Below are 24,590 nucleotides of genomic sequence, written 5' to 3'. Positions count from 1 at the left end.
TGGATATGGAGGAAGAAGGTGGAGTTTGGAGGAGGTGGATATGGAGGAAGAAGGTGGAGTTTGGAGGATGAGGTGGTGGATATGGAGGAAGAAGGTGGAGTTTGGAGGTGGTGGATATGGAGGAAGAAGGTGGAGTTTGGAGGAGGTGGATATGGAGGAAGAAGGTGGAGTTTGGAGGATGAGGTGGTGGATATGGAGGAAGAAGGTGGAGTTTGGAGGAGGTGGATATGGAGGAAGGTGGAGTTTGGAGGATGAGGTGGTGGATATGGAGGAAGAAGGATGAGGAGGTGGATTTGGAGTTTGGGATGGGGAGGTGGATATGGAGGAAGAAGGTGGAGTTTGGAGGAGGTGGATATGGAGGAAGAAGGTGGAGTTTGGAGGATGAGGAGGTGGATATGGAGGAAGAAGGTGGAGTTTGGAGGATGAGGAGGTGGATATGGAGGAAGAAGGTGGAGTTTGGAGGATGAGGAGGTGGATATGGAGGAAGAAGGTGGAGTTTGGAGGATGAGGAGGTGGATATGCAGGAAGAAGTGAAGGAGGTGGAGAAGGTAGAGGAGGAAGATAATATCCATATGATTATTATTATAGATCCATAATGATGATTATTATAAGATCCATAATGATGATTATTATAAGATCCATAATGATGATTATTATAGATCCATAATGATGATTATTATAGATCCATAATGATGATTATTATTATAGATCCATAATGATGATTATTATTATAGATCCATAATGATGATTATTATAAGATCCATAATGATGATGATTAGTATTATGGTGATGATGTTGAGAAATCCTCTCCCATCGATTCCCCTTGAACCCACCCATCATCTGTTTAACCTGACAGCTAAGCTACATGAACAACAGCTTTCTTTCTGCATTGATAGGCTCCACACACATACTGACACCATTACGCCTTCTGCCTCCCTATGGGACAGCTGTGCGGAACTGCCGCAGGGCCGATACCTGTCATATTGTTATTCATCTGTCTCAGAGGAGTGGGTCTGTTTTGTCCCCAGACACGGGGCACTGCAGCCCCAGACATCAGGGGGCACGGGTGGAGCGAGGCGGGGGGTGGCAGAGGGGGAGCGAGGTTGACCTTAAGAACCACATATTTGTCTGTCTCACCGTGAGACCTAATCTCCTCTGACATGGGCCCAATTTCTTTCTCACTCTCACACACTTCCCCATGACACATCCAATATCTTCAACATGGCTTCGGTTTGAGGTCTGGCTTTTCACATTTAGCTTTGATGTGTCTGGGTAGATTCACTTACACGTAGGTGCCATCATTCAGAGTTGCCCGTCTCTAGTTATAAAGACATTATGCCCATACTGTGAGATCATAGAAAAATACTACTTTTCACTGTGGTGGCAAACTGACCGGTTGGACAGTTAAATAACCAACTTCGGCAATCCGATCAAGGACACTTTGTCAGAAATGTAAACACTTAAGCCGCGTAAGACTGTACATTTCTCATCCACTGGGCTGGAGACGTGACATATTGTTCATGTTTTCTACCCTGTTATTGTATTTCATTTTAAATCTGTAATAATCTTTGTGCCGATGAGGGATTAAAGCTAAGAGATGTGCCTCACTCAGAGTGTAGAGCGTTGAGCTTGGGGCTCGGGGTCATACAGTGGTTAGGGAACAGGGCCTCGGGTGGGGTAGGAGGGGGAACAGACAGGGCCTCGGGTGGGGTAGGAGGGGGAACAGGCAGGCCTCGGGTGGGGTAGGAGGGGGAACAGGCAGGGCCTCGGGTGGGGTAGGATGGGGGAACAGGTAGGCCTCGGGTGGGGTAGGAGGGGGAACAGGCAGGGCCTCGGGTGGGCTAGGAGAGGGGAAAGCGCCTGCGCCTCATTATGTCCGACATGAAGGCTTTCGTGTCAGCGTCTTGTAAAATGAGTGGCGTGAGGCTGAAATGCTGTAATCCCCTCTGTGTCGCGTCCTTGCTCGTCCTCCGGTGACACGGTGCTCATTTGGCCACCCCACAGCTGGGCATTTGGGGTTAGCAAAGTGGAGATGTCTTTTAGAAACGCACACATGTAATCTACCGGGGACATCTCTCTGCTGTTTTTTTATGTCCAGAGTAATCTGTGTGGTGATGTCCATTTTTGGTTAGCTGGGTGCAGGTTCATCAGAAAGACATGCAGTGGTGATCCTGTTAAAAACCTGTTCCGGATTAGAAGGAACATCTTTTTTCCTGTGTTGAGGACAGATTACCATGTTCTCCAACATCGGTGGTTGGCTTTTTATCTTCAAAAACAACAGCAGCAGCATTTTTAGGCCTGCTGTATTTTTTGTATGTCTTAAAAATATATCTACAGTTATTGTATTACATTTACATAAGCATTACTCCAATATTATTATTGTTTTTGTCACACAGAATGTTCAACACACTTTTCACCAAATCAGAACAATGCATACAAATCCCTCATTTGTATTAAATTAGATGGAAAAAGCAAAAAGAAATTGTACCAAAGGTATAATAGCATTGGCAATATGTCACAAAGACAAGAAACTGGCAACACCTGCAGTTATACGAGTGTTGTTGATTAACTTGTATCATCGTACATTTGTTTCCACAGGAAGTGTTTCCAGATTGCCCATTTCTACATAGAGGACAACACATCCCCCAGAGTCATATCTGTTTCACCCACATCCATGCGTACAGATACAGGTAACCATTCTATGAGACAAAGCGCTCTATTTAATCAGATCCGCTTTATCAAGACATCCACATAGCAGTTGTTTTGGCGGTGTCGGAGGAGGAACTGGTTTATAACTCCTGGCATTATACCTAAAGTGGACATTGCCATTGTCAAGTTGGAACACTGGAATGTGAAATGGAATCTACACCTCCATTAGGATGATGGAAACCCTTATTATTTAGTTGAATGATGTTCAATTTGAGCATAATTACTTCTATATAGCATACACTTTCTCCTTATGAACTTCTAACATGGGACGGGTGATCAAGAGCAGCTGCTCACCTATTTGTCAGCTCCAACGCAGCTACACCTCCGACATCATGAAAACATCAGCTATGTGGGTGTTGGCTATCGCCGGTTAACGCTTGATCTGATTGAATCTAGGTCGTACACACACACACACACACACACACACACACACACACACACACACACACACACACGCGCACACCTTTTCCATGGGATCAACTAGAATTCAGTAGAGTTGGCATAAGATAAGTGTTAACAAGCACAGAGACATATGGACAGGTGTTCTTGCCATCTGTCCACCATCTTCACCAAGCTTAGCTCTTTCATTAACACCCACTTACTCAACATCTGCTTCTGCCAGAGTAGGAAGTTTCAATCTTTTGTTCTGATAAAAGTACTTTTGTGGATGATCTCAATAAAACCCTTTCTCTCTGCCTTTAGATAAACAAGAAGCCCTTCCAGTGAAGCAGTTTGTCAAGCACGTGACGGAGCTCCACCACACCAATGCATTCTCCAGAGAGTTTGAGGTGTGCTGTCAAATTCTTCTTCAGTTCCCTCACAGGATATGGTTTATGACAGACATTTGTATTAGTATTATTTGTATTAATTGTCAGTAGGTTTTAATTGAGCTTTTCTGTATGTAGCCTTCTTGTGAAACTGGTATGTGTCATTTGCGATGTTACACGGCGGCTGTTATTATTTTAAGGTAAGCATGCAGAGGACTTGTGGGAGGCTTTGCACTGTGATGGCCATTCAAACTCACACTCTCTCTCTGTCTCATGCTACATGATATTGTATGTCTCTGGCCCAGATTCATCTGAGGAGTCATGTCTATTGTCCTTACCACTGAGACTTACAAATATATCACATTATACACCATCAGCATACCACCCTGAATCCCACTGCTGGCTTTCCTCTGAAGCTAAGCAGAGTTGGTCCAGGTCAGTCCCTGGATGGGAGACCACCCTGCATCCCACTGCTGGCTTTCCTCTGCTAAGCAGAGTTGGTCCAGGTCAGTCCCTGGATGGGAGACCACCCTGCATCCCACTGCTGGCTTTCCTCTGAAGCTAAGCAGAGTTGGTTCAGTTCGGTCCCTGGATGGGAGACCACCCTGCATCCCACTGCTGGCTTTCCTCTGAAGCTAAGCAGAGTTGGTCCAGGTCAGTCCCTGGATGGGAGACCACCCTGCATCCCACTGCTGGCTTTCCTCTGAAGCTAAGCAGAGTTGGTTCAGGTCGGTCCCTGGATGGGAGACCACCCTGCATCCCACTGCTGGCTTTCCTCTGAAGCTAAGCAGAGTTGGTCCAGGTCAGTCCCTGGATGGGAGACCACCCTGCATCCCACTGCTGGCTTTCCTCTGAAACTAAGCAGAGTTGGTCCAGGTCAGTCCCTGGATGGGAGACTACCCTGCATCCCACTGCTGGCTTTCCTCTGAAGCTAAGCAGAGTTGGTCCAGGTCAGTCCCTGGATGGGAGACCACCCTGCATCCCACTGCTGGCTTTCCTCTGAAGCTAAGCAGAGTTGGTTCAGGTCGGTCCCTGGATGGGAGACCACCCTGCATCCCACTGCTGGCTTTCCTCTGAAGCTAAGCAGAGTTGGTCCAGGTCGGTCCCTGGATGGGAGACCACCCTGCATCCCACTGCTGGCTTTCCTCTGAAGCTAAGCAGAGTTGGTTCAGGTCGGTCCCTGGATGGGAGACCACCCTGCATCCCACTGCTGGCTTTGCTCTGAAGCTAAGCAGAGTTGGTCCAGGTCAGTCCCTGGATGGGAGACCACCCTGCATCCCACTGCTGGCTTTCCTCTGAAACTAAGCAGAGTTGGTCCAGGTCAGTCCCTGGATGGGAGACCACCCTGCATCCCACTGCTGGCTTTCCTCTGAAGCTAAGCAGAGTTGGTCCAGGTCAGTCCCTGGATGGGAGACCACCCTGCATCCCACTGCTGGCTTTCCTCTGAAGCTAAGCAGAGTTGGTCCAGGTCGTTCCCTGGATGGGGAACCAGATACTGCTGTAAGTGGTGTTGACTGGCCAGTAGGAGGCACTTTTTCCTCTGATCGAAAAAATAATATCCTAATGCCCCAGGGCAGTGATAGGGGACATTGCCCAGTGTAGGGTGCTGTCTTTCAGATGGGACGTTAAACTGGTGTCCTGACTCTCTGTGGTCACTAAAGAACCCATGGCACTTATATGAGTAGGGGTGTTAACCCAGTTGTCCTGGCTAAATTCCCAATCTGGCCCTCATACAACCTAATCATCCCCAGCTTCCAATAGGCTCATTCATCCCCTCTCCTCCCCCCTGTAATTATTCCCCAGGTCGTTGCTGTAAATTCTAATGTGTTCTCAGTCAACTTACCTGGTAAAATAAGGGATCAATAAAATACACTATGCAGTGATTGCTCATGTTAAACTACATATTTACCATTGCTTACCATATAAATCCTAGCTTGGCATTTTATCAGTGCTGTATAAATGCATACATGTGTAAACGTTGTCAATAACACAAACATAGGTTTGTAAGTCAAAGCTAAGGACATTAACATGGTACATGGACTGAATCCCGTTGATCACATAAACAGTGTCTTGAAGTTGAGATTTGCCCATAAACTGTTTTCTTGTTATTTATTTGCACGTTTTTTTTTTGCTAACCATGTGTCATGAAATTTCATTGCTGTGCTTTTTGCATTCCCCCTCCCCGTTAGATATTGAAAGAGTGTTATGAGGTAAGCTACGTATCCCTTTTTCTTCTGAAGTAGTCACGTGTAGATGTTGGCCACATTTCCAGCTGCCCATGTTGATGTTTTTGTTGTGCATGATGACACATTTTAGTTTGACTGCGTAGTAAAAGGATGGTGGGATGTAAAAGGTCATGTGTTTTCTTTTAGGAGGTGCAGGCGTGCCCGGTGGACCTGGGTATCACCACAGACGGCTCCAACCATCCAGACAACAAGAACAAGAACCGATACATTAATATCCTGGCCTGTTAGTCAAACATGCACCTTCAAACACATGTACACACGCATACATTCTTGAATGCACCCAGCTTATCTTTCCTCCTCTACTCCTAGATGACCACAGCCGAGTAAGACTCTCAACCCAGGCTGACAAAGATGGGAAGAGTGGAGATTACATTAACGCAAACTACGTTGACGTAAGCAATTCTCTTGCATTTGTCTGTGCACAATAGTAGAAAAGGACCTTTAAGTAAGCATTTCACTGTTCGTCTACACCTGTTGTTGACAAAGCAAGTGACAAATACAATTTGATTTGATATGAGGGCAAATGTCTTGTTGATGTATCAGTAGCTAATCTGTTGTTCACGCTTTCCCTCCCTCCCTCCCTCCCTCCCTACCCTCCACAGGGTTTCAACAAGTCCAGGGCCTACATCGCAGCCCAGGGCCCTCTCAAGTCCAGCACCGTGGACTTCTGGAGGATGGTGTGGGAACAGAACGTGGGCGTCATCATTATGATTACCAACTTGGTAGAGAAGGGACGGGTGAGAAACCTGGGCCATTATAAATGCTTATACATGCTGAAGTGTTGTAATGCTTGAACATATTTAGTAATAGTTCACAAATAGTTTATTCATGTTTATTCATGAAATTATTCTAAAGTATTTGGTCATGTATGTCAGAGGAAGTGTGACCAGTACTGGCCCCTGGATAGCCAGGAAGAGTTCGGTGATTTCCTGGTGACGGTGAAGAGCAGTAAGGTTCTGGCCCACTACACCCAGAGAACCTTCACCCTCAGGAACACCAAGGTCAAAAAGGTCAGAGGTCATACTATTTACATCACATTTACCTCTCATTAGTAATTTAACCTCTACTTCCTCACTGTATCATCTACCTCGGTTGCACCTCCCCTCCAAGTTAGTTGAAGCGCTGCCTCATTACTACATTTATTATGGAACTACGAATCCCAAGTGTCACATTGACAGCCATTTTGTGTCCCATCCTGCTTACCACTTCCTGTTTCCTCCCACAAACCCCCAGGTTTCTCTGAAAGGGCGGATTAACGAGCGGACCGTGACCCAGTACCACTACACTCAGTGGCCGGACATGGGCGTGCCCGAGTACACTCTGCCCGTGCTCACCTTCGTCCAGAAGTCCTCCAAAGCCAGGACAGATGACATGGGGCCTATCGTAGTGCACTGCAGGTAGGAGGCCATAGATATAGAATGAACATTTATATATGCATAGATATGTAGAATGTATAGAACAGCTTTAACAAGGCCATTTGTTTCAACTGAAATTCCATTTAAATTCGGTCAATAAACAGATGTATCTTCTTCTCTACGTGAATGTTTCTATTCAGGAAGTACATTTACATTCCGACCCGCATAGGAATAGAATGCACATGGTCCTCCATTATATCACTTAACAGCCACTTTCACCTTGTCCAGCTGATAAGTTCAACATGGAACGTTATTTCATAGAGACCTAAAGTACCAGGATTCAGAATATATTGTGAACCTCTCTTGTGTGTGTGTTTCCAGTGCAGGGGTTGGCAGGACTGGAACCTACATAGTGTTGGATAGTATGCTGAAGCAGATCAAAGAAGAGGGCACGGTCAACATCATGGGCTTCCTCAAACACATCCGCACACAGAGGAACTACCTGGTACAGACAGAGGTGAGTGCTCAGTCCAGATGGGCGGGGTTTGCACTTTTGGTTGTGCTCCATCAAATGGAAAGCTCCATCAAATGCGTCTAAATCATTTGAAAGAATACTATTTGAACCCAGGTCTGATACCAACAAGAAAACAGTGGATCCACTACAGTAAGATTAGTTGTCCTGTCACCTTACCAGAACAGTATGAATGTCAACACCCAACTAAGGCTTTCAACCCCTACTTTCCCTGTGCATTCAGGAGCAGTATGTGTTCATCCACGATGCTCTAGTGGAGGCCATCTTGGGCAAGGAGACGGAGGTTTCCTCCAGTCGCATCCACAGCTACGTCAACGACCTCCTGACCCCAGGGCCCTCCGGAAGGACACAGCTAGAAAAACAGTTTAAGGTAAGGACATATGCTATTAACAAGTCATAGTTCTACTATTTACATTTACTGTAGATTTAAAATGGTAAACTTTCTATAAGAACTCCAGTAGGGCAGAAAGGGCAGAACTAAAAGTAAAACATACATTTGGAGAACAATAAGTCTATCGGTTGTCTTTCTTTGTCCTCTGAAAAGAGCAGGTACAACCACTGGCACATTTTTAAATACTAAACAGTTAATCTGCTCCTTGGTTCCAATGTGATTGCAGCTGATATCCTCGTCCAATGCCATACAGTGTGACTACTCAGCAGGCCTGAAAGAGTGCAACAGAGAGAAGAACAGAAACTCCTCTTTGATACCCGGTGAGTTACAGACAGGTTTGTTCATACGTTGAAAGGTTCCAGCACTTTAAAAACCTTCTCTCCTCTTGACCTTGGAACAGCATCCACCACGACTGTGAACAGTTTAGACAGTGAGACCTTTTTTACATTTCAGGTTGGATTTCTACCAGCACTCATCCTCAACATTGTCACTTTCAATAGAACATTTAGCAAAATGCCCGCACACTTTAACCCCTCCTAACTAAAACTGTACTAAAAAAATTATGGCAAAGAAGTTATTCGAGAGCATGGATCTTGAAGCACATTTTGTTTTTGTTTGGTTTAAGACAAATGTCTGATAATGGTTTAGTAATGCCGCTCTGATAAAGCTAACCATTCTAATAGTAATATTCTACAAAATTATATTCTGTATACCTTATGAGGATGTTTAACAACGTGTGGCTTTGTCTCCAGATGAAAGGTCACGGGTTTGTCTGTCCACAGTGGCTGGAGAAACTACATCAGACTACATCAACGCCTCATACCTCACGGTAAGAACCCAACCACTCTGGATAGAAGAGTCACGGTGACAGATACTAACTACATAGTTACACATAGTAACACATTTTCAGTCGATTTTACTTTTGGTTTCCTGTCCATATTGGCGATCGGATTCAGGTCTTAATGTTCTACCACCGGTTGTGTTCCCCAGGGGTACCGGCAGAGCACTGAGTTCATCGTGACCCAAAACCCGCTGGCCGGCACAGTGACAGACTTCTGGAGGATGATCTGGGATCACAACGCTCAGGTCATAGTCACACTGCCGGGAACACCAAGCCTGGTGGGTATCTATCTGTCGTCCTGGACTCAAAACCTCTGTATGCATGGCAGCCATTTTCTGCCTCAAACAGGAAGTCCTTACCACATCTGTGTTCTCAGGCAGAGGGGGAAGAGCCATACGTGTACTGGCCCCGCAAGGAGCAGCCAATCAGCTATGAGGCGTTCACAGTGACCCTGCAGAGCGAGAACCACATGTGTCTGGCCAACGAGGAGATGCTGGTGGTGCAGCACTACGTCCTGGAGGCTACACAGGTGAGATCAGCTGAGGGAGATGAGCAAGACCAGGGAGATGAGCAAGACCAGGGAGATGAGCAAGACCAGGGAGATGAGCAAGACCAGGGAGATGAGCAAGACCAGGGAGATGAGCAAGACCAGGGAGATGAGCAAGACCAGGGAGATGAGCAAGACCAGGGAGATGAGCAAGACCAGGGAGATGAGCAAGACCAGGGAGATGAGCAAGACCAGGGAGATGAGCAAGACCAGGGAGATGAGCAAGACCAGGGAGATCGGCTCAGACCAGGGAGATCAGCTCAGACCAGGGAGATCAGCTGAGGGAGATCAGCTCAGACCAGGGAGATGAGCAAGACCAGGGAGATCAGCTGAGGGAGATCAGCTCAGACCGGGGAGATCAGTGAGACCAGGGAGATCAGTAAAACCATGGAGATCAGCTTGATAAGTAAGATAAGTCACACTAACATGATCAACTACATAGAACAGACTAACTACATTGGCCACAGACTGTGGGATCATAACTAAAATATTAGCTTCGTAGAATGGACCAGTCACCATGCACCAGACACTATGGACCAGTCGCTATTGCTCATCAAATGTTAACCCTGTGTCTATACCCAAACAACCATTAAATCACTGAATCGATACACAGAGGTAATATATAGCAACAAGGAAATGCTTATTCCATGGAGTTGTTCTGCTTATCTCTTCCTGGATCTTAGCCCATGGTGAAACCAATTGGCCAGTGAAAAGAGTGGAAATTCAATACACATTCTCCATGCCTCAATGGAGCACAGCTGTTATTTTTCACACAGTTTAGACCCGGACATCTGCACCACCAATCACTGGAACATTTTTAACACACGCACACAGGCGCACACACACACACAGGCGCACACACACACAGGCGCACACACACACAGGCGCACACAGGCGCACACATGCACTACATGACCAAAAGTATGTGAACACCTGCTCATTGAACATCTCATTCCAAAATCATGGGCATTAATATGGAGTTGAGTTGGTCCTGCTTTTGCTGCTATAACAGCCTCCACTCTTCTAGGAAGGTTTTCCACTAGATGTTGGAACAACATCTAGAATTTAATATTATATATATTTCACTTTTATTTAACCAGGTAGGCCAGTTGAGAACAAGTTCTCATTTACAACTGCGACCTGGCCAAGATAAAGCAAAGCAGTGCGACAAAAACAAGAACAGAGTTACACATAAACAAACGTAAAGTCAATAACACAATAGAAAAATCTATATACAGTGTGTGCAAATGAAGTAAGATTAGGGAGGTAAGGCAATAAATAGGCTGTAGTGGCGAAATGATTACAATTTAGCATTAACACTGGAGTGATAAATGTGCAGATGATGATGTGCAAGTAGAGATACTGAGGTGCAAAATAGGAAAAATAAATAAACATATGGGGGATGAGGAAGTTGGGTGGGCTATTTACAGATGGGCTGTCTACAGGTGTAGTGATCAGTAAGCTGCTCTGAAAGCTGATGCTTAAAGTTAGTGAGGGAGATATGAGTCTCCAGCTTCAGTGATTTTTGCAATTCGTTCCAGTCATTGGCAGCAGAGAACTGGAAGGAAAGGTGGCCAATGGAGGAGTTGGCTTTGGGGATGACCAGTGAAATAAACCTGCTGGAGCACGTGCTAAGGGTGTGTGTTGCAATGGTGACCAGTGAGCTGAGATAAGGCAGGGCTTTACCTAGCAAAGACTTATAGATGACCTGGAGTCAGTGGGTTTGGCAACGAATATGTAGTTAGGGCCAGCAAACGAGAGCATACAGGTCGCGGTGTTGGGTAGTATATGGGGCTTTGGTGACTAAACGGATGGCACTGTGATAGACTGCATCTAATTTGCTGAGTAGAGTGTTGGAGGCTATTTTGTAAATGACATCGCTGAAGTCAAGGATTGGTAGGATAGTCAGTTTTACAAGGGTATGTTTAGCAGCATGAGTGAAAGAGGCTTTGTTGCGAAATAGGAAGCCAATTATAGATTTCATTTTGGATTGGAGATGTTTAATGTGAGTCTGGAAGGAGAGTTTACAGTCTAACCAGACACCTAGGTATTTGTAGTTGTTCAGATATTCAAAGTCGATACTAGTCGCCCGGGCGGGTGCGGGCAGCGATTGGTTGAAGAGCATGCATTTAGTTTTACTAGCATTTGAGAGGAGTTTGAGGCCACGGAAGGAGTGTTGTATGGCATTGAAGCTCGTTTGGAGGTTTGTTAACAGTGTTCAAAGAAGGGCCAGATGTATACAGAATGGTGTCATCTGCATAGAGGTGGACCAGAGAATCACCAGCAGCAAGAGCAACATCATTGATATATACAGAGAAAAGAGTCGTCCTGAGAATTGAACCCTGCGGCACCCCCATAGAGACTGCCAGAGGTCCAGACAACAGCCCCTCTGATTTGACACGTTGAACTCTATCTGAGAAGTAGTTGGTGAACCAGGCGAGGCAGTCATTTGAGAAACCAAGGCTGTTGAGTCTGCCAATAAGAATGTGGTGATTGACAGAGTCAAAATCCTTGGCCAGGTCGATGAAGAGGGCTGCAACAGTACTGTCTTTTATTGATGCCGGTTATGATATCGTTTAGGACCTTGGCTGAGGTGCACCCATGACCAGCTCTGAAACCAGATTGCATAGCGGAGAAGGTATGGTGGAATTTGAAATGGTCAGTGGTCAGTTTGTTAACTTGGCTTTCAAAGACTTTAGAAAGGTGGGGCAAGATGGATATAGGTCTGTAACAGTTTGGGTCTAGAGTGTCTCCCCCTTTGAAGAGGGGGATGACCGCTGCCACATTCCAATCTTTAGGAATCTCAGATGATACAAAGAGAGGTTGAACGACTAGTAATAGGGGTTGCAACAATTGCGGCTGATAGTTTTAGAAAGAGAGGGTTTGTCTAGCCCAGCTGATATGTTGGGGTCCAGATTTTGCAGCTCTTTCAGAACATCGGGGGGCTTGTGCAAGTTGCTGCAGGGGTTGAAGTGCTGTTGGCCGTGGTAGGGGTAGCCAGGTGGAAAGCATGGCCAGCCGTTAAAAATGCTTATTGAAATCCTTGATTATGGTGGATTTATCAGTGATGACAGTGTTTTCTAACCTCAGTGCAGGGGGCAGCTGGGAGGAGGTGCTCTCATTCTCCATGGACTTTACAGTGTCTCAAAACCTTTGGAAATTTGTGCTACAGGATGCAAATCTCTGTTTGAAAAAGCTAGCCTTTGCTTTCCTAACTGACTGTGTATATTGGTTCCTGACTTCCCTGAAAAGTTGCATATCGCAGGGGCTATTCGATGCTAATGCAGTACCCCACAGTATGTTTTTGTGCTGGTCAAGGGCAGTCACGTCTGGAGTGAACCAAGGGCTATATCTGTTCTTAGTTCTACATTTCTTTAATGGGGCATGCTTATTTAAGATGGTGAGGAAAGCACTTTGCTGTTCTTTGATGGTGAGGAAAGCACTATTGCTGTTCTTTGATGGTGAGGAAAGCACTTTGCTGTTCTTTGATGGTGAGGAAAGCACTATTGCTGTTCTTTGATGGTGAGGAAAGCACTATTGCTGTTCTTTGATGGTGAGGAAAGCACTATTGCTGTTCTTTGATGGTGAGGAAAGCACTATTGCTGTTCTTTGATGGTGAGGAAAGCACTATTGCTGTTCTTTGATGGTGAGGAAAGCACTACTGCTGTTCTTTGATGGTGAGGAAAGCACTACTGCTGTTCTTTGAACCCTATGATCACTCGGCTACACAGCTGATGCCCCTGGACTCTTTCAATAACACGGGGAGACATGGCGCTTAGAAAGCTAGCGGACCGGGGCAAGAAGATGGGTCTTCGGCGACATCGCAACGTCCTCATCAAGGTTGGAAAGTAACAGTGAAGATGAGGCCTCAGAGTCTGATGTTCAAGAGGTGGACATTGAGGAGGTCCAGGGAGAAGACATGGAAGCCTGAGAGGAAGACAACCAAAGCTTTAGTTTTTAGACTATCATTTTACAGATGTATGTTGAAAATGTTTTTGGGAGATGCGATGGACCATTGCGGATCATTCAATATTCCCCTTCTTTTGTTGTTCAGTAAAATCGTCCCATGTGAAGAGTCAACTCATTTAATTAAAGTTCAATTCATAACTAAATAGTTTTTATTTCTATTGGAAGGATTTAATAATTTGCAATTATGTCTACTTAAGGTAAAAGGTTTATGTTTCTGTCTCCAAATGATATGGTAAATATATCCAATGCAAAAAACATCTACATTTAAATGGTATTAATATTAATTTGCATTAACTCCCATATATTCCCGTTTATTCCCACGGAAAGTTTCCACTTCGGAATTTTCCCCAACATGTGCAACCCTAGAATACACAAACACTTTCTCTCTCTCTCTAGCCCTCTCTCTGATTGTGTGCTGTTGTCTCCCTCTGGGCCAGGATGACTATGTTCTGGAAGTGAGGCACTACCGGGCGCCTCACTGGCCCAACCCGGACAGCCCCATCAGCAGCACCTTTGAGCTGCTCAGTCTGGTGAAGGAGGAGAGCTCCTCCAAGGAGGGCCCCACAGTGGTCCACGACCAGTAAGACACCTCTATTGATTTACTGATTATGTATCTGTGAAATAAGGTCATCTCCATTCCAAACCTGGAACAAATGGAACAGTCCCAAAAGTGCAACCCCCAACTATTTGGCACTCAGGTATGTACTCTATCTCAATACTCTTGAAACACTATTTTTCCCTCTCTTTTCTGTTAATACATTCAAGATGATCCACTCTGAGACCTTAACCTAAGAGGATAAGAAGATATGTCCAAATGTGCAATACTCTTAATATTTATTGGAACTGAAACACTGTACTGATCCAGGCCTATTTAGACAATCCTGTCTTAAGATTTGTACACCAATAAAAACTATTCATAAAAAGGATTGTATGTGTATTTATCCTCAGTAGAGGCTATAAATGAAGAATTTGTTGCATGACAACTTTGATAGATAATGCATCACAAATATATCAACCAGCCGGTTGAGTTTCCCAATTAAAGTAAACAAATGTTGTATTGGAATTTGGATAGACTGTTTAAATCATCTAAATATATGATACTTGAATTTACATTGTCGGCTTCATTTACTCATAATGGAAGAAAGGCCTAGTTAAATGAGGACTGATATAAAGTATTAATTATATATGATCAAATGTGTGTGTTAAAATAAGAGAATGCATGTAAATTAAGTCATTTACAGTTTATATGATATGATAAAAATACCAGTAAATTGACATAACATGAATGTTCAACTTCCGGCGCCGACAGAGATGGCCGCTTCACGTTCCTAGGAAACTATTTGATTTGATTGTGAAACAAATAGAATATAACAAGCAGATAGTGAATAATGATAGGGATTTGAAATTAATTTTATCAGACCAAAAAAATCCCATGACAATATTTGTCACATAAACTGAAATTAGGCCAACTATTCTAATTTAGCAACCAGAAAATGGCGGAGCTATTTCTGCATAGTACACCTTTAAAGGAATGGTATTAAGTCAAAACTAGTGAAAATGGATAATGGATAAAACAGTCAGTCATTATGTAAAGAATCATTGTACAATCTTAACCGCTGTGAAATATATTTTCAATAACCCAAAATATTGTATTTTCAGCTGTTTGAAGATGGTGTACAAAACCGAAAGTAAAAGATGCAAAAAATGGAACTTGAGAAAGGGAAGCAAAGAACTAGAGCACATAGAACATATCTACCGCATCTTAGACTTGCTGTCAATGATAATTAAATATCTATAACTCACATTTCTATGTGAATTTGGTCAGGTCACCCAAAAAGCTACAAACAGTGCCTTCAGAAAGTATTCAGACATCTTGACTTTATCCACATTTTGTTACGTTACAGCCTTTTTCTAAAATGGATTAAATAAATACAAATCCTCAGCAGTCTACAGACAATACCCCATAATGACAAAGGAACAAGAGGTTTTTAGACATTTTTGCAAATGTATTAAATATTTAAAAAACATAAGTATTCAGACCCTTTGCTATGAGACTCGAACTTGAGCTCAGGTGCATCCTGTTTCCATTGATCATCCTTGAGATGTTTTTACAACATTACTCAAGTCCACCTTTGGTAAATTCAATTGATGGGACATGATTTGGAAAGGCACACACCTGTCTATTTAAGGTCCCACAGTTGACAGTGCATGTCAGAGCAAAAACCAAGCCATGAGGTGGAAGGAAATGTCCGTAGAGCTCCGAGACAGGATTGTGTCGAGGCACAGATCTGGGGAAGGGTACCAAAAAATGTCTGCAGCATTGAATGTTCCCAAGAACACAGTAGCCTCCATCATTCTTAAATGGAAGAATTTTGGAACCACCAAGACTCTTCGTAGAGCTGGCCGCCTGGCCAAACTGAGCAATCAAGGGAGAAGGGCCTTGGTCAGGGAGGTGACCCGATGGTCACTTTGACAGAGCTTTACAATTCCTCTGTGGCAATGGGAGAACCTTCCAGAAGGACAACAATCTCTGCAGCATCACCAATCAGGCCTTTATGGTAGAGTAGCCAGACGGAATCCACTCCTCAGTAAAAGGCACATGACAGCCCACTTGGCGTTTGCCAAAAGGCAACTAAAGATTCTCATTCCATGATAAATAAGATTCTCTTGGCCTGAATGCCAAGCGCACATCTGGAGGAAACCTGGCAGCATGCATACGGTGAAGCATGGTGGTGGCAGCATCATGCTGTGGGGATGTTTTTCAGCAGCAGGGACTGGGAGACTAGTCAGGATTCGAGGAAAAGATTAACAGAATGAAGTACTGAGAGATCCTGGCTGAAAACCTACTACAGAGCGCTCAGGACCTGACTGGGGCGAAGGTTCACCTTCCAACAGGACAACAACCCTAAGCACACAGCCAAGAAAATGCTGGAGTGGCTTCGGGACAAGTCTCTGAGCCTGGACTTGAACCCGATTGAACATCTCTGGAGAGACCTGAAAATAGCTGTGCAGCAACACTCTCCATCCAACCTGTGACAGAGCTTGAGAGGATCTGCAGTGAAGAATGGGAGAAACTCCCCAAATACAGATGTGCCAAGCTTGTAGCATCATACCCAAGAAGGCTTGAGGTTTTAATCGCTGCCAAGGGTGCTTCAACAAAGTACTGAGTAAAGGGTCTGAATACTTATATAAATGTGATATTTGCATTTTTTTGTTGTTGAATAAATTTGCAAAAAATTCAAACCCTAACCCGGACAACGCTGGGCCAATTGTGCGCTGCCCTATGGGACTCCCAATCACGTCCGGTTGTGATATAGCCTGGAATCAAACCAGGGTCTGTAGTGAATTTAGGATTTCCTCTAGCACTGAGATGCAGTGCCTTTAGACCACTGAGCCACTCGGGAGCCCTTAAGATATACAAGGTAGGGCTTCACCCACTCTGCCCATAATGGGTGACGACACACTTTGGAGATTAATTTTAATTTCCTATTGTTACAAAATACATTTTACCAAGGCAAATATGATTATTCATGTTCTGAATCATTCAGTGGGGTCTTTCTCTAACATACCATTAACAATATATCCAAGAATTTGGATTTCATAACCTAATATGTTGGATAATAAGCACCGACCTCTTATCAAATCAAATTGTATTTGTCACATGTGTCAAATACAACCTGTGTAGTGAAATGCTTACTTACAAGCCCTTAACCAACAGTGTAGACCTCACAGTGAAATGCTTACTTACAAGCCCTTAACCAACAGTGTAGACCTCACAGTGAAATGCTGACTTACAAGCCCTTAACAACTAGACCTCACAGTGAAATGCTGACTTACAAGCCCTTAACCAACAGTGTAGACCTCACAGTGAAATGCTGACTTACAAGCCCTTAACCAACAGTGTAGACCTCACAGTGAAATGCTGACTTACAAGCCCTTAACCAACAGTGTAGACCTCACAGTGAAATGCTTACTTACAAGCCCTTAACCAACAGTGTAGACCTCACAGTGAAATGCTTACTTACAAGCCCTTAACCAACAGTGTAACCAGTGAAATGCTTACTTACAAGCCCTTAACCAACAGTGTAGACCTCACAGTGAAAATGCCCTTAACCAACAGTGTAGACCTCACAGTGAAATGCTTACAAGCCCTTAACCAACAGTGTAGACCTCACAGTGAAATGCTTACTTACAAGCCCTTAACCAACAGTGTAGACCTCACAGTGAAATGCTTACTTACAAGCCCTTAACCAACAGTGTAGACCTCACAGTGAAATGCTTACTTACAAGCCCTTAACCAACAATGCCATTTTAAAAAGTGTTCATAAATTATTTACTAAAATAAACTGAAGTAAAAATTTGAAGAAAATATATAAAATAAAATAACAGTAGTGATGCTATTGGGAGGGGGAGGCACAGGATAGTCAAGGTAACATGTACATGTAGGTAGAGGTAAAGTGACTATACATAGATAATAAACATACAGTAGCAGCAGTGTAAAAATGGGGGTGAGGGGGGTCAATGCACATAGTCCAGGTAGCCAAGTAGCTGTTCAGGAGTCTTATAGCTTGGGGGTAGAAGCTGTTAAGGAGCCTTTCAGACCTATCATTTGACATATCTGTTGACCTAGTAGAGCAGGTTTCTCGTAACGACTTGAGGATATTACATTTTGTGGTCCTTGTCTTCAAAGATGTTTCCGCCGGTTGCAAAAAGCTAAATTAGCATGACACAAGCTGAATTAAATGTAAAAGGCTTTGAAAATAAAAAGCTTGGCACATGCTCAGTATTTCATAGATATGTTTTTTTTTGTGATAAATCTTCGAAAAATAACAGGGATTTTGAATGAATAGGAAAATCTATTACTAAAATATGAAAATACATGTCTCAAAGTTGATGTCTATATTATATTGTTTTATGTCCTGTGGATTCGAGAAGATGACAAGCTCAATGGGAACGTGAGCCTGTCAGGTAGCCAAGTAGCCTTAATTCTTGCACCAGAATCCAGCCTAGCTGACGCGATGCATTTTTTTTTACCACTTTCTTTCTCTGTCCTCCATTGATTTAGTCACATTAGCCTACAAGGGTAGAAATGCCAATACCTTTTGAGGAGTATCTAGACAATGAACATGTTATTTTTGAAAATAGTTTTTAGTTGGACACCCTAGTCAGTTTTACCACCACTTCAAGGCGTGGGTCTGATTTTGCAGGGTTGGCGGTGTTACTGCGGGAACCTTCTGTGCCCTGTCTACTCTGGTGCACCAACTAGAGGCGGAGAGCTCTGTGGACGTGTACCAGGTGGCCAAGATGTTCAACCTCATGAGGCCCAGGACCTTCACTGATGTTGTAAGTCAATCTGAAGCACCGACTGTACCTGTTTGATGCACTGTGGCCATTTTGTGTCTCAACATTCTCCCTTCAACAGCACAGTTTCTCTATTCCATTTCTCATTCAGGAGCAGTATCAGTTCCTATACACAGCCATGCTGAGTCTGGTGGGCACACAGGAGGACGAGAGGATGCTCCAGTCCTCAGACAACAATGGAACAGTCCCAGGGGGCACCGCCAGCACAGCAGAGAGCCTTGAGTGCCTGGTGTAAACCATTTACATTTTAGTCACTTAGCAGAATAGGAGCAATTAGGGTTAAGTGCCTTGCTCAAGGGCACATGGACAGATTTGGTCACCCTGTCGGCTCGGGGATTTGAACCAGATACCTTTTGGTTACTGGCCCAACGCTCTTAACAGCTAGGCTACCTGCCGCCCTATGGCAACAGGGCCCCTAACTTGTCAGTATGTATTCTCGCCTATCTCACAGCTTTTAAAAACTGCAGCTTTGCCTGTTTACCGTCTGTTCTCCGTCTTTGAATGCATTTTCCAGACCGCTGGACATGATACCCTATGACCTTGTAATGTGTGCCTTTGTATATTCATCTTGTAGCCTACTTGTAATGGCTCTCATACAATTGAAGTCAACTTTTCTGATGTTTTGTTGATACTACTGTCTTGAGATATTTGCTTTACTCTGTTTCATATTTATTTTCAGTAAGCAAAAAGGGAACATGCTACTTTTTACGTTCAACAGGTTTTGTTAGCCTATTTTTTGTTGAGTCAATGCATTGAGCAACTAATTATTCCGTCTAACATTGAATATGCTATTTTGTTTGTAGCAACAGTGAGCTTTTGAAGTCAAATGCATAATGGTATGAAATAATACATCTAATATGTAAATAATATTATAGCAACCAAGTCAATGGACCAAATTTCTATTTATACTTCTAGATTTTTATATTTTACTACAATTTTTGTCAATTTTTTATGTATGGCTGCATTCTAAAAATAACTTAGTCAAAACATTTTTTATGTTTTAATATTAGTGTTCTGTAACGTACTAAATATGAAGCATGGGATATTGACACTTTAGCTGTACATTAAACATTGCTAGAGGATTAGACAGGATTAAACAAGTGAAATAAAATTCAAGGAATGAATTTTTGTAGTGTTCTGTATTTTTTTTGTAGTGTTCTGTACAATGAAGAGTTTGTAGAAAAAAAGGGGAGCGCTGATAGAGTACACAATAGGAGGTCTTTGTAAATAGAAGGTGCTCTTTGGTGAATTGGCCAACAAAAAGAAAGGAGGACCAATGCACTCTTCATATAATTAAAATGCCTTTATTTGTAGGGCATGATCAATGGAACAACTATTTTTTTTATTTTATTTTTTACTCTGGCGTGTTTCGGCTGCATGGCCTTTGTCAGGTAAACATTTGCATAACAAGTCACAAGTTGCCTGAACTCACTATGTGTGCAGTAATAGTGTTTAACATGATTTTTGAATGACTACCTCATCTCTGTACCCCACACATACAATTGTCTGTAAGGTCCCTAAGTCGAGGAGTGAATTTAAAACACAGATTCAACCACAAAGACCAGGGATGTTTTCCAATGCCTCACAAAGAAGGGCACCTATTGGTAGATGGGTTAAAAAAAATATCCCTTTGAGCATGGTGAAGTTCTTAATTACACTTATCAATAAACCCAGTCATTACAAAGATACAGGCATCCTTCCTAACTCAGTTGCCGGAGAGGAAGGAAACTGCTCAGGGATTTCACCACGAGGCCAATGGTGACTTTTAAAACAGTTACAACATTTAATGGCTGTTGTTAGGGTTCCTTCCTTACGTCCTTGTCAATCATTGGTTCATTGATGAAATTAGCATTATGACAATATCTTTAAATCATTCAAAAACCTTTTAATGCAATTGCATGTTTCTGAGAAAGTTCTGCATCAAACAAAAAGTCTCCAGTTGTTTTGTTACACCCTCAGTCTATCCTGGTGATGTCACTACCTACGTCATTACCTTTTTACTCCTGAGACCAAAACCCTATATAAACAATGGCTTTTAGTGTTATCTAAAACTTAGCAGTAAACGTCCACTCCCCAAAGCTGATTATTTTAGTCTTATCTCCTCCACTCCCCTGCAGAGCTCCTTCTTCACAGTCACACATTCTCAGAGGCCTATTTATAAGAAAGAGAGAATTAAAAAACAATTGTGGAATACGAAACCTCTACAATGAATATATATTGTTAATCTGTAGTCTAGGACCCTATAAATGTAACGAGAGAGGGGTCTTTTCATCCCTCCCCTTCTATTAATACTACATAAGAATAATCAATTATTCTAATATATCAAACATTTTGGCACAACACTTTTCATGACCCCTAGGTGAACCCGACACTGTGATAGGAGAAAACTGAGGATGGATCAACAACATTGTAGTTACTCAACAATTCTAACGCAAATGACCGAGTGAAAAGGAAGCCTGAATAATAATATTTCAAAACATGCATCCTATTTGCAACATGGCACTAAAGTAATACTGCAAAGAATGTGGCAAAGCAATTACGAACTTGTTGGATGCATTTTCTATTTTTTTGGTTGCGTACCAGATCATTTTGTGACCAATAGAAATGAATGGAAAATAATGTAGTGTCATTATGAAAGCCATCTAAATATATACATAAGTGTTCATTTTAGCACCAACTGTTAGATTTAAAAAATGCTCAGAGCTTGTAAATGAATAATTCAACCATTCTAAAGCGCATACATCCACTTGGCAGGTTGGGCCCTACAGAAGCCTATAGCTTGGAGGGTCCAATTTCATTCACACAATATGAGGGCATACAAAGAACTCTGAATAACGGCACTGTTTTTTATAGCCTTCTTCACTGTGGAAAAGGGGCCCCAATACATGTCATGTTGATATGATTTTCAGTTTGCTTCCATGATTGGTTTGACTTTCGTCTCCCTTAAAAGAGAATCATCTAAAACAATTGCTATTGTGTATTTACAATCCCCTTCTGCAAACGGATTACTCATTTATCTAGGTCTTATAAATAGCTCTTATCAATGTATAAATGACAGTGCATGGAGAATGGCGTTATTTCTATCAGAAAAGATAAAGCAGATGCTTTTCCCACTTGGAACCGGTAGGTTCGCTCGACCTTATTCATGGTTTCCTCACGCGTAAAGATGATGGAATTAAGAGAGAATTAAGGGCTCTTCATTCAGATCCTTTTTTATCTGAGATCAGCATATCAGTTGTTTTGGTGGAACTATGTTAGAGCTGTCAAATCCAGAAGTGACTCTCTGCCTTATACCTAAAGCGGACATTGCCATTGGCTGCACAGAGTCCGTTTCACATCCTTGTTTTACAAGTTCGAACACTGGAATGCGATATGTAATCTACACCTCAATTAGCATGATTAGAAATCATCTTTATTTTGTTGAATGATTTTTCAATTTGAGCATAATTATTTATATATATCCTACACTTTCTCATTCTGAACTTCTAACATGGTTGGGCCGGATGTGTCTTCCAGACAATGATCGCAAGAGCAGCTGCTCAATGATTTGGACTTCAATGCAGTTCCACCTCCAAAACAACCACTATGCGGATGTTTGCTATCGCCGGTTAACGCTTGATCTGATTGAATCTAGGTTTTTGTCAAGGTCAGAATACAGCACATCTGTAGACACACCTCCACCCAACCTGGTCTCAGAGCATTTCTTATTATTCTGTATCTAAATACGAGACACTCCATTTAGTATGTTACGTTTCGTATGGTATGGTATGTATTCATTTGTGGCTGTCCATCACCCATTGTGTATGATTTGTTACGAATAACTTTTCATAGTATCTGTGAATTTGCAAAAATATACCATATGTTATGGATTCTAGCTTGGTCTTAACGTTAGCTAGCTCACTAACTTTAGCAAGGCTAGTAGTTAGGGGAAGGGTTTAGCTAAAATGGTTAGGGTGAGGGGAAGGGTTAGGTACCATGCTAAGTAGTTGAAAAGTTGCTAAAGTTGTCCATGATGAGATTCGAACTCGCAACCTTTAGGTTGCTAGACGTTTGCGTTATATGCCCACCCAGACTAACCAGCCTACATGTTTTTGCCTTAATGTAATCATACCAAACTTAACATATCATACTAATTTGCATGTCCCAGATTTGTTTACTATGTTATGTCTAGTCTGAAACCGGGCTGCTCCGCCACACCTTCCTTTCTTTGATCTCCACCCCAAATGAAAAGCTGGTGAATAGCATCCTATTCTCGTGCTTAAATTCAAGGTCAGAATACGGCCTGAGAGAAACATGCATGTAAAGGGAATTACGTTTTATTTACGCGTGATCAACTTAAGTCAGTTATTATTGCCTCCTAATACAGTCCATTTGACCCCATCACATCAGATTAGTAAGCAGTTGTTTTAAATAACACATTTCATAGTAAGGCAGCTAGGCTAAACCTTAACAATCAAAAAAGGTATGATCTGTCAACAATAATAGAAATATGTCATCTCTCAATAAAAACATTACAATAGAGTAAAAAAATGAGAAAATATGAAGTGTTGCATTCACTCATAACGAGTCCAACTTTCCTTGACACTTCATAAGGAGAAAAAAATACAAATACAAAAATGTAAACTAGCGTTTCAACCAGATAATGCTGTCAAAAACAATAAGAACTTACTGTCTGCCTAGTTGTTGTGCAAGTCATAAAAGAAAGTATTTAAAAAAAAATACTATAACTGTCACATGGTGTTCATTGTCTAACCCTTTCTTGAAACCTTCCCCCAAATATTATCAGGGGGCTTTGTGGTGGGTCTGTATTACCTTGTTGCTTACAGCAAGCAGAGATGACCACGGCATCTAGTTAAACCAACTTTAATGTTTTTCCGCCATTTGCTATGATAGAATGACCTTTCGGCTTTCGGCAGGCCCGATAAGCCGCTAAACAATGTGCTGGAAGAAGACAAACGGGTGGCTTGAAGAAACAGATTCATCTTAGACATTGGATTATGGATTCCCGGTGACAGAGATGCGACTCTATGGAGTTATGGAATAATCCCTGTGGAGAATTGGTTATTCCAATTGATTTTCATGTTCTAATCCTGTCTAAGACTCCAAAAGAAATGCGCCTTTTCAGGGGAAAATAGGTCAAGTGTCCAGACACCGTCTTGACCAGCAGCTGTATCCATACCTTAATTTGCATTTTTTTACTTTTAATAATTGCATGCCCAATTATCCCTGGCTTGGTGGCCTAGTTTGCATGGGCGGGCCTACATTGAATGGAAGGAAAAGCTGATTATTTATTCAGAGGCTATGAGTTGACTCAGTAATATCTATTGAAACACAATGGATGCATATTTATAAATATCAAAAAGGCACACCTTATTGGTAATTGGTGCTGCATGTCAAGTCAAAGAAATCTCTTTAGAAAACGTACCTAACGCTTATGTTAAGGAAAGCAATTTATCCTAATGAAAATTGGATTTACATTTTCTTAAGAATTTTTGTTCTTTAAACATTTCCCACAACCATGTAAAGTGTTAGTAAATGACGATTGACCCGTTAAACTTTTGAAATGAAAGGACGTTAAAAGCTGCTCCACAATAACGCAGACATGAACTGAAAATGAACCCCTTATTCAAGATTCAAATAGTTTAGATAAAATGTTGAATGCAGTCACAACCTTCAGTGTTCTGTAGGTACTTGAGAATGAAAGCCACCAATCAATTTCATCAAAGCCACAACTTCCACACATCACTTTTCCTTTTATTTTTCTATGAAATACACAAACGGTGTAACAACTGCTAAGGGTTTAATCTTACAAGAAAACCCCAATATGTTCTGCGAGCAGATATAAACTCAGTGGACAGTTTTTGGTACACCA

General features: G+C 42.5%; 1 protein-coding gene across 1 annotated transcript in view; it reads left to right on the top strand.

Moving 5' to 3' along the window:
* The window catches only part of LOC124037397 (receptor-type tyrosine-protein phosphatase zeta-like), a 92,401-nt gene extending 72,571 nt beyond the window's left edge, over positions 1-19,830 (top strand). The window contains exons 17-33 of the mRNA XM_046352098.1: positions 2,599-2,690; positions 3,412-3,497; positions 5,666-5,686; positions 5,849-5,945; positions 6,032-6,114; positions 6,325-6,459; positions 6,598-6,732; positions 6,956-7,119; positions 7,459-7,594; positions 7,833-7,979; positions 8,227-8,320; positions 8,753-8,829; positions 8,991-9,119; positions 9,218-9,370; positions 13,795-13,937; positions 18,565-18,700; positions 18,810-19,830. Of these exons, the coding sequence (XP_046208054.1) occupies positions 2,599-2,690; positions 3,412-3,497; positions 5,666-5,686; positions 5,849-5,945; positions 6,032-6,114; positions 6,325-6,459; positions 6,598-6,732; positions 6,956-7,119; positions 7,459-7,594; positions 7,833-7,979; positions 8,227-8,320; positions 8,753-8,829; positions 8,991-9,119; positions 9,218-9,370; positions 13,795-13,937; positions 18,565-18,700; positions 18,810-18,953 (1,972 nt within the window). The 3' untranslated portion in view covers positions 18,954-19,830. The remainder of the gene's footprint in view (positions 1-2,598; positions 2,691-3,411; positions 3,498-5,665; positions 5,687-5,848; positions 5,946-6,031; positions 6,115-6,324; positions 6,460-6,597; positions 6,733-6,955; positions 7,120-7,458; positions 7,595-7,832; positions 7,980-8,226; positions 8,321-8,752; positions 8,830-8,990; positions 9,120-9,217; positions 9,371-13,794; positions 13,938-18,564; positions 18,701-18,809) is intronic.
* Positions 19,831-24,590: the final 4,760 nt, after the last annotated feature.

The sequence above is a fragment of the Oncorhynchus gorbuscha genome, linkage group LG06 (assembly GCF_021184085.1).
Source record: "Oncorhynchus gorbuscha isolate QuinsamMale2020 ecotype Even-year linkage group LG06, OgorEven_v1.0, whole genome shotgun sequence".
In the NCBI taxonomy this organism is placed as follows: Eukaryota; Metazoa; Chordata; class Actinopteri; order Salmoniformes; family Salmonidae; genus Oncorhynchus; species Oncorhynchus gorbuscha.
The sequence above is the reverse complement of the archived record's forward strand: the minus strand, read 5'-3'. Positions and strand labels throughout refer to the sequence as shown.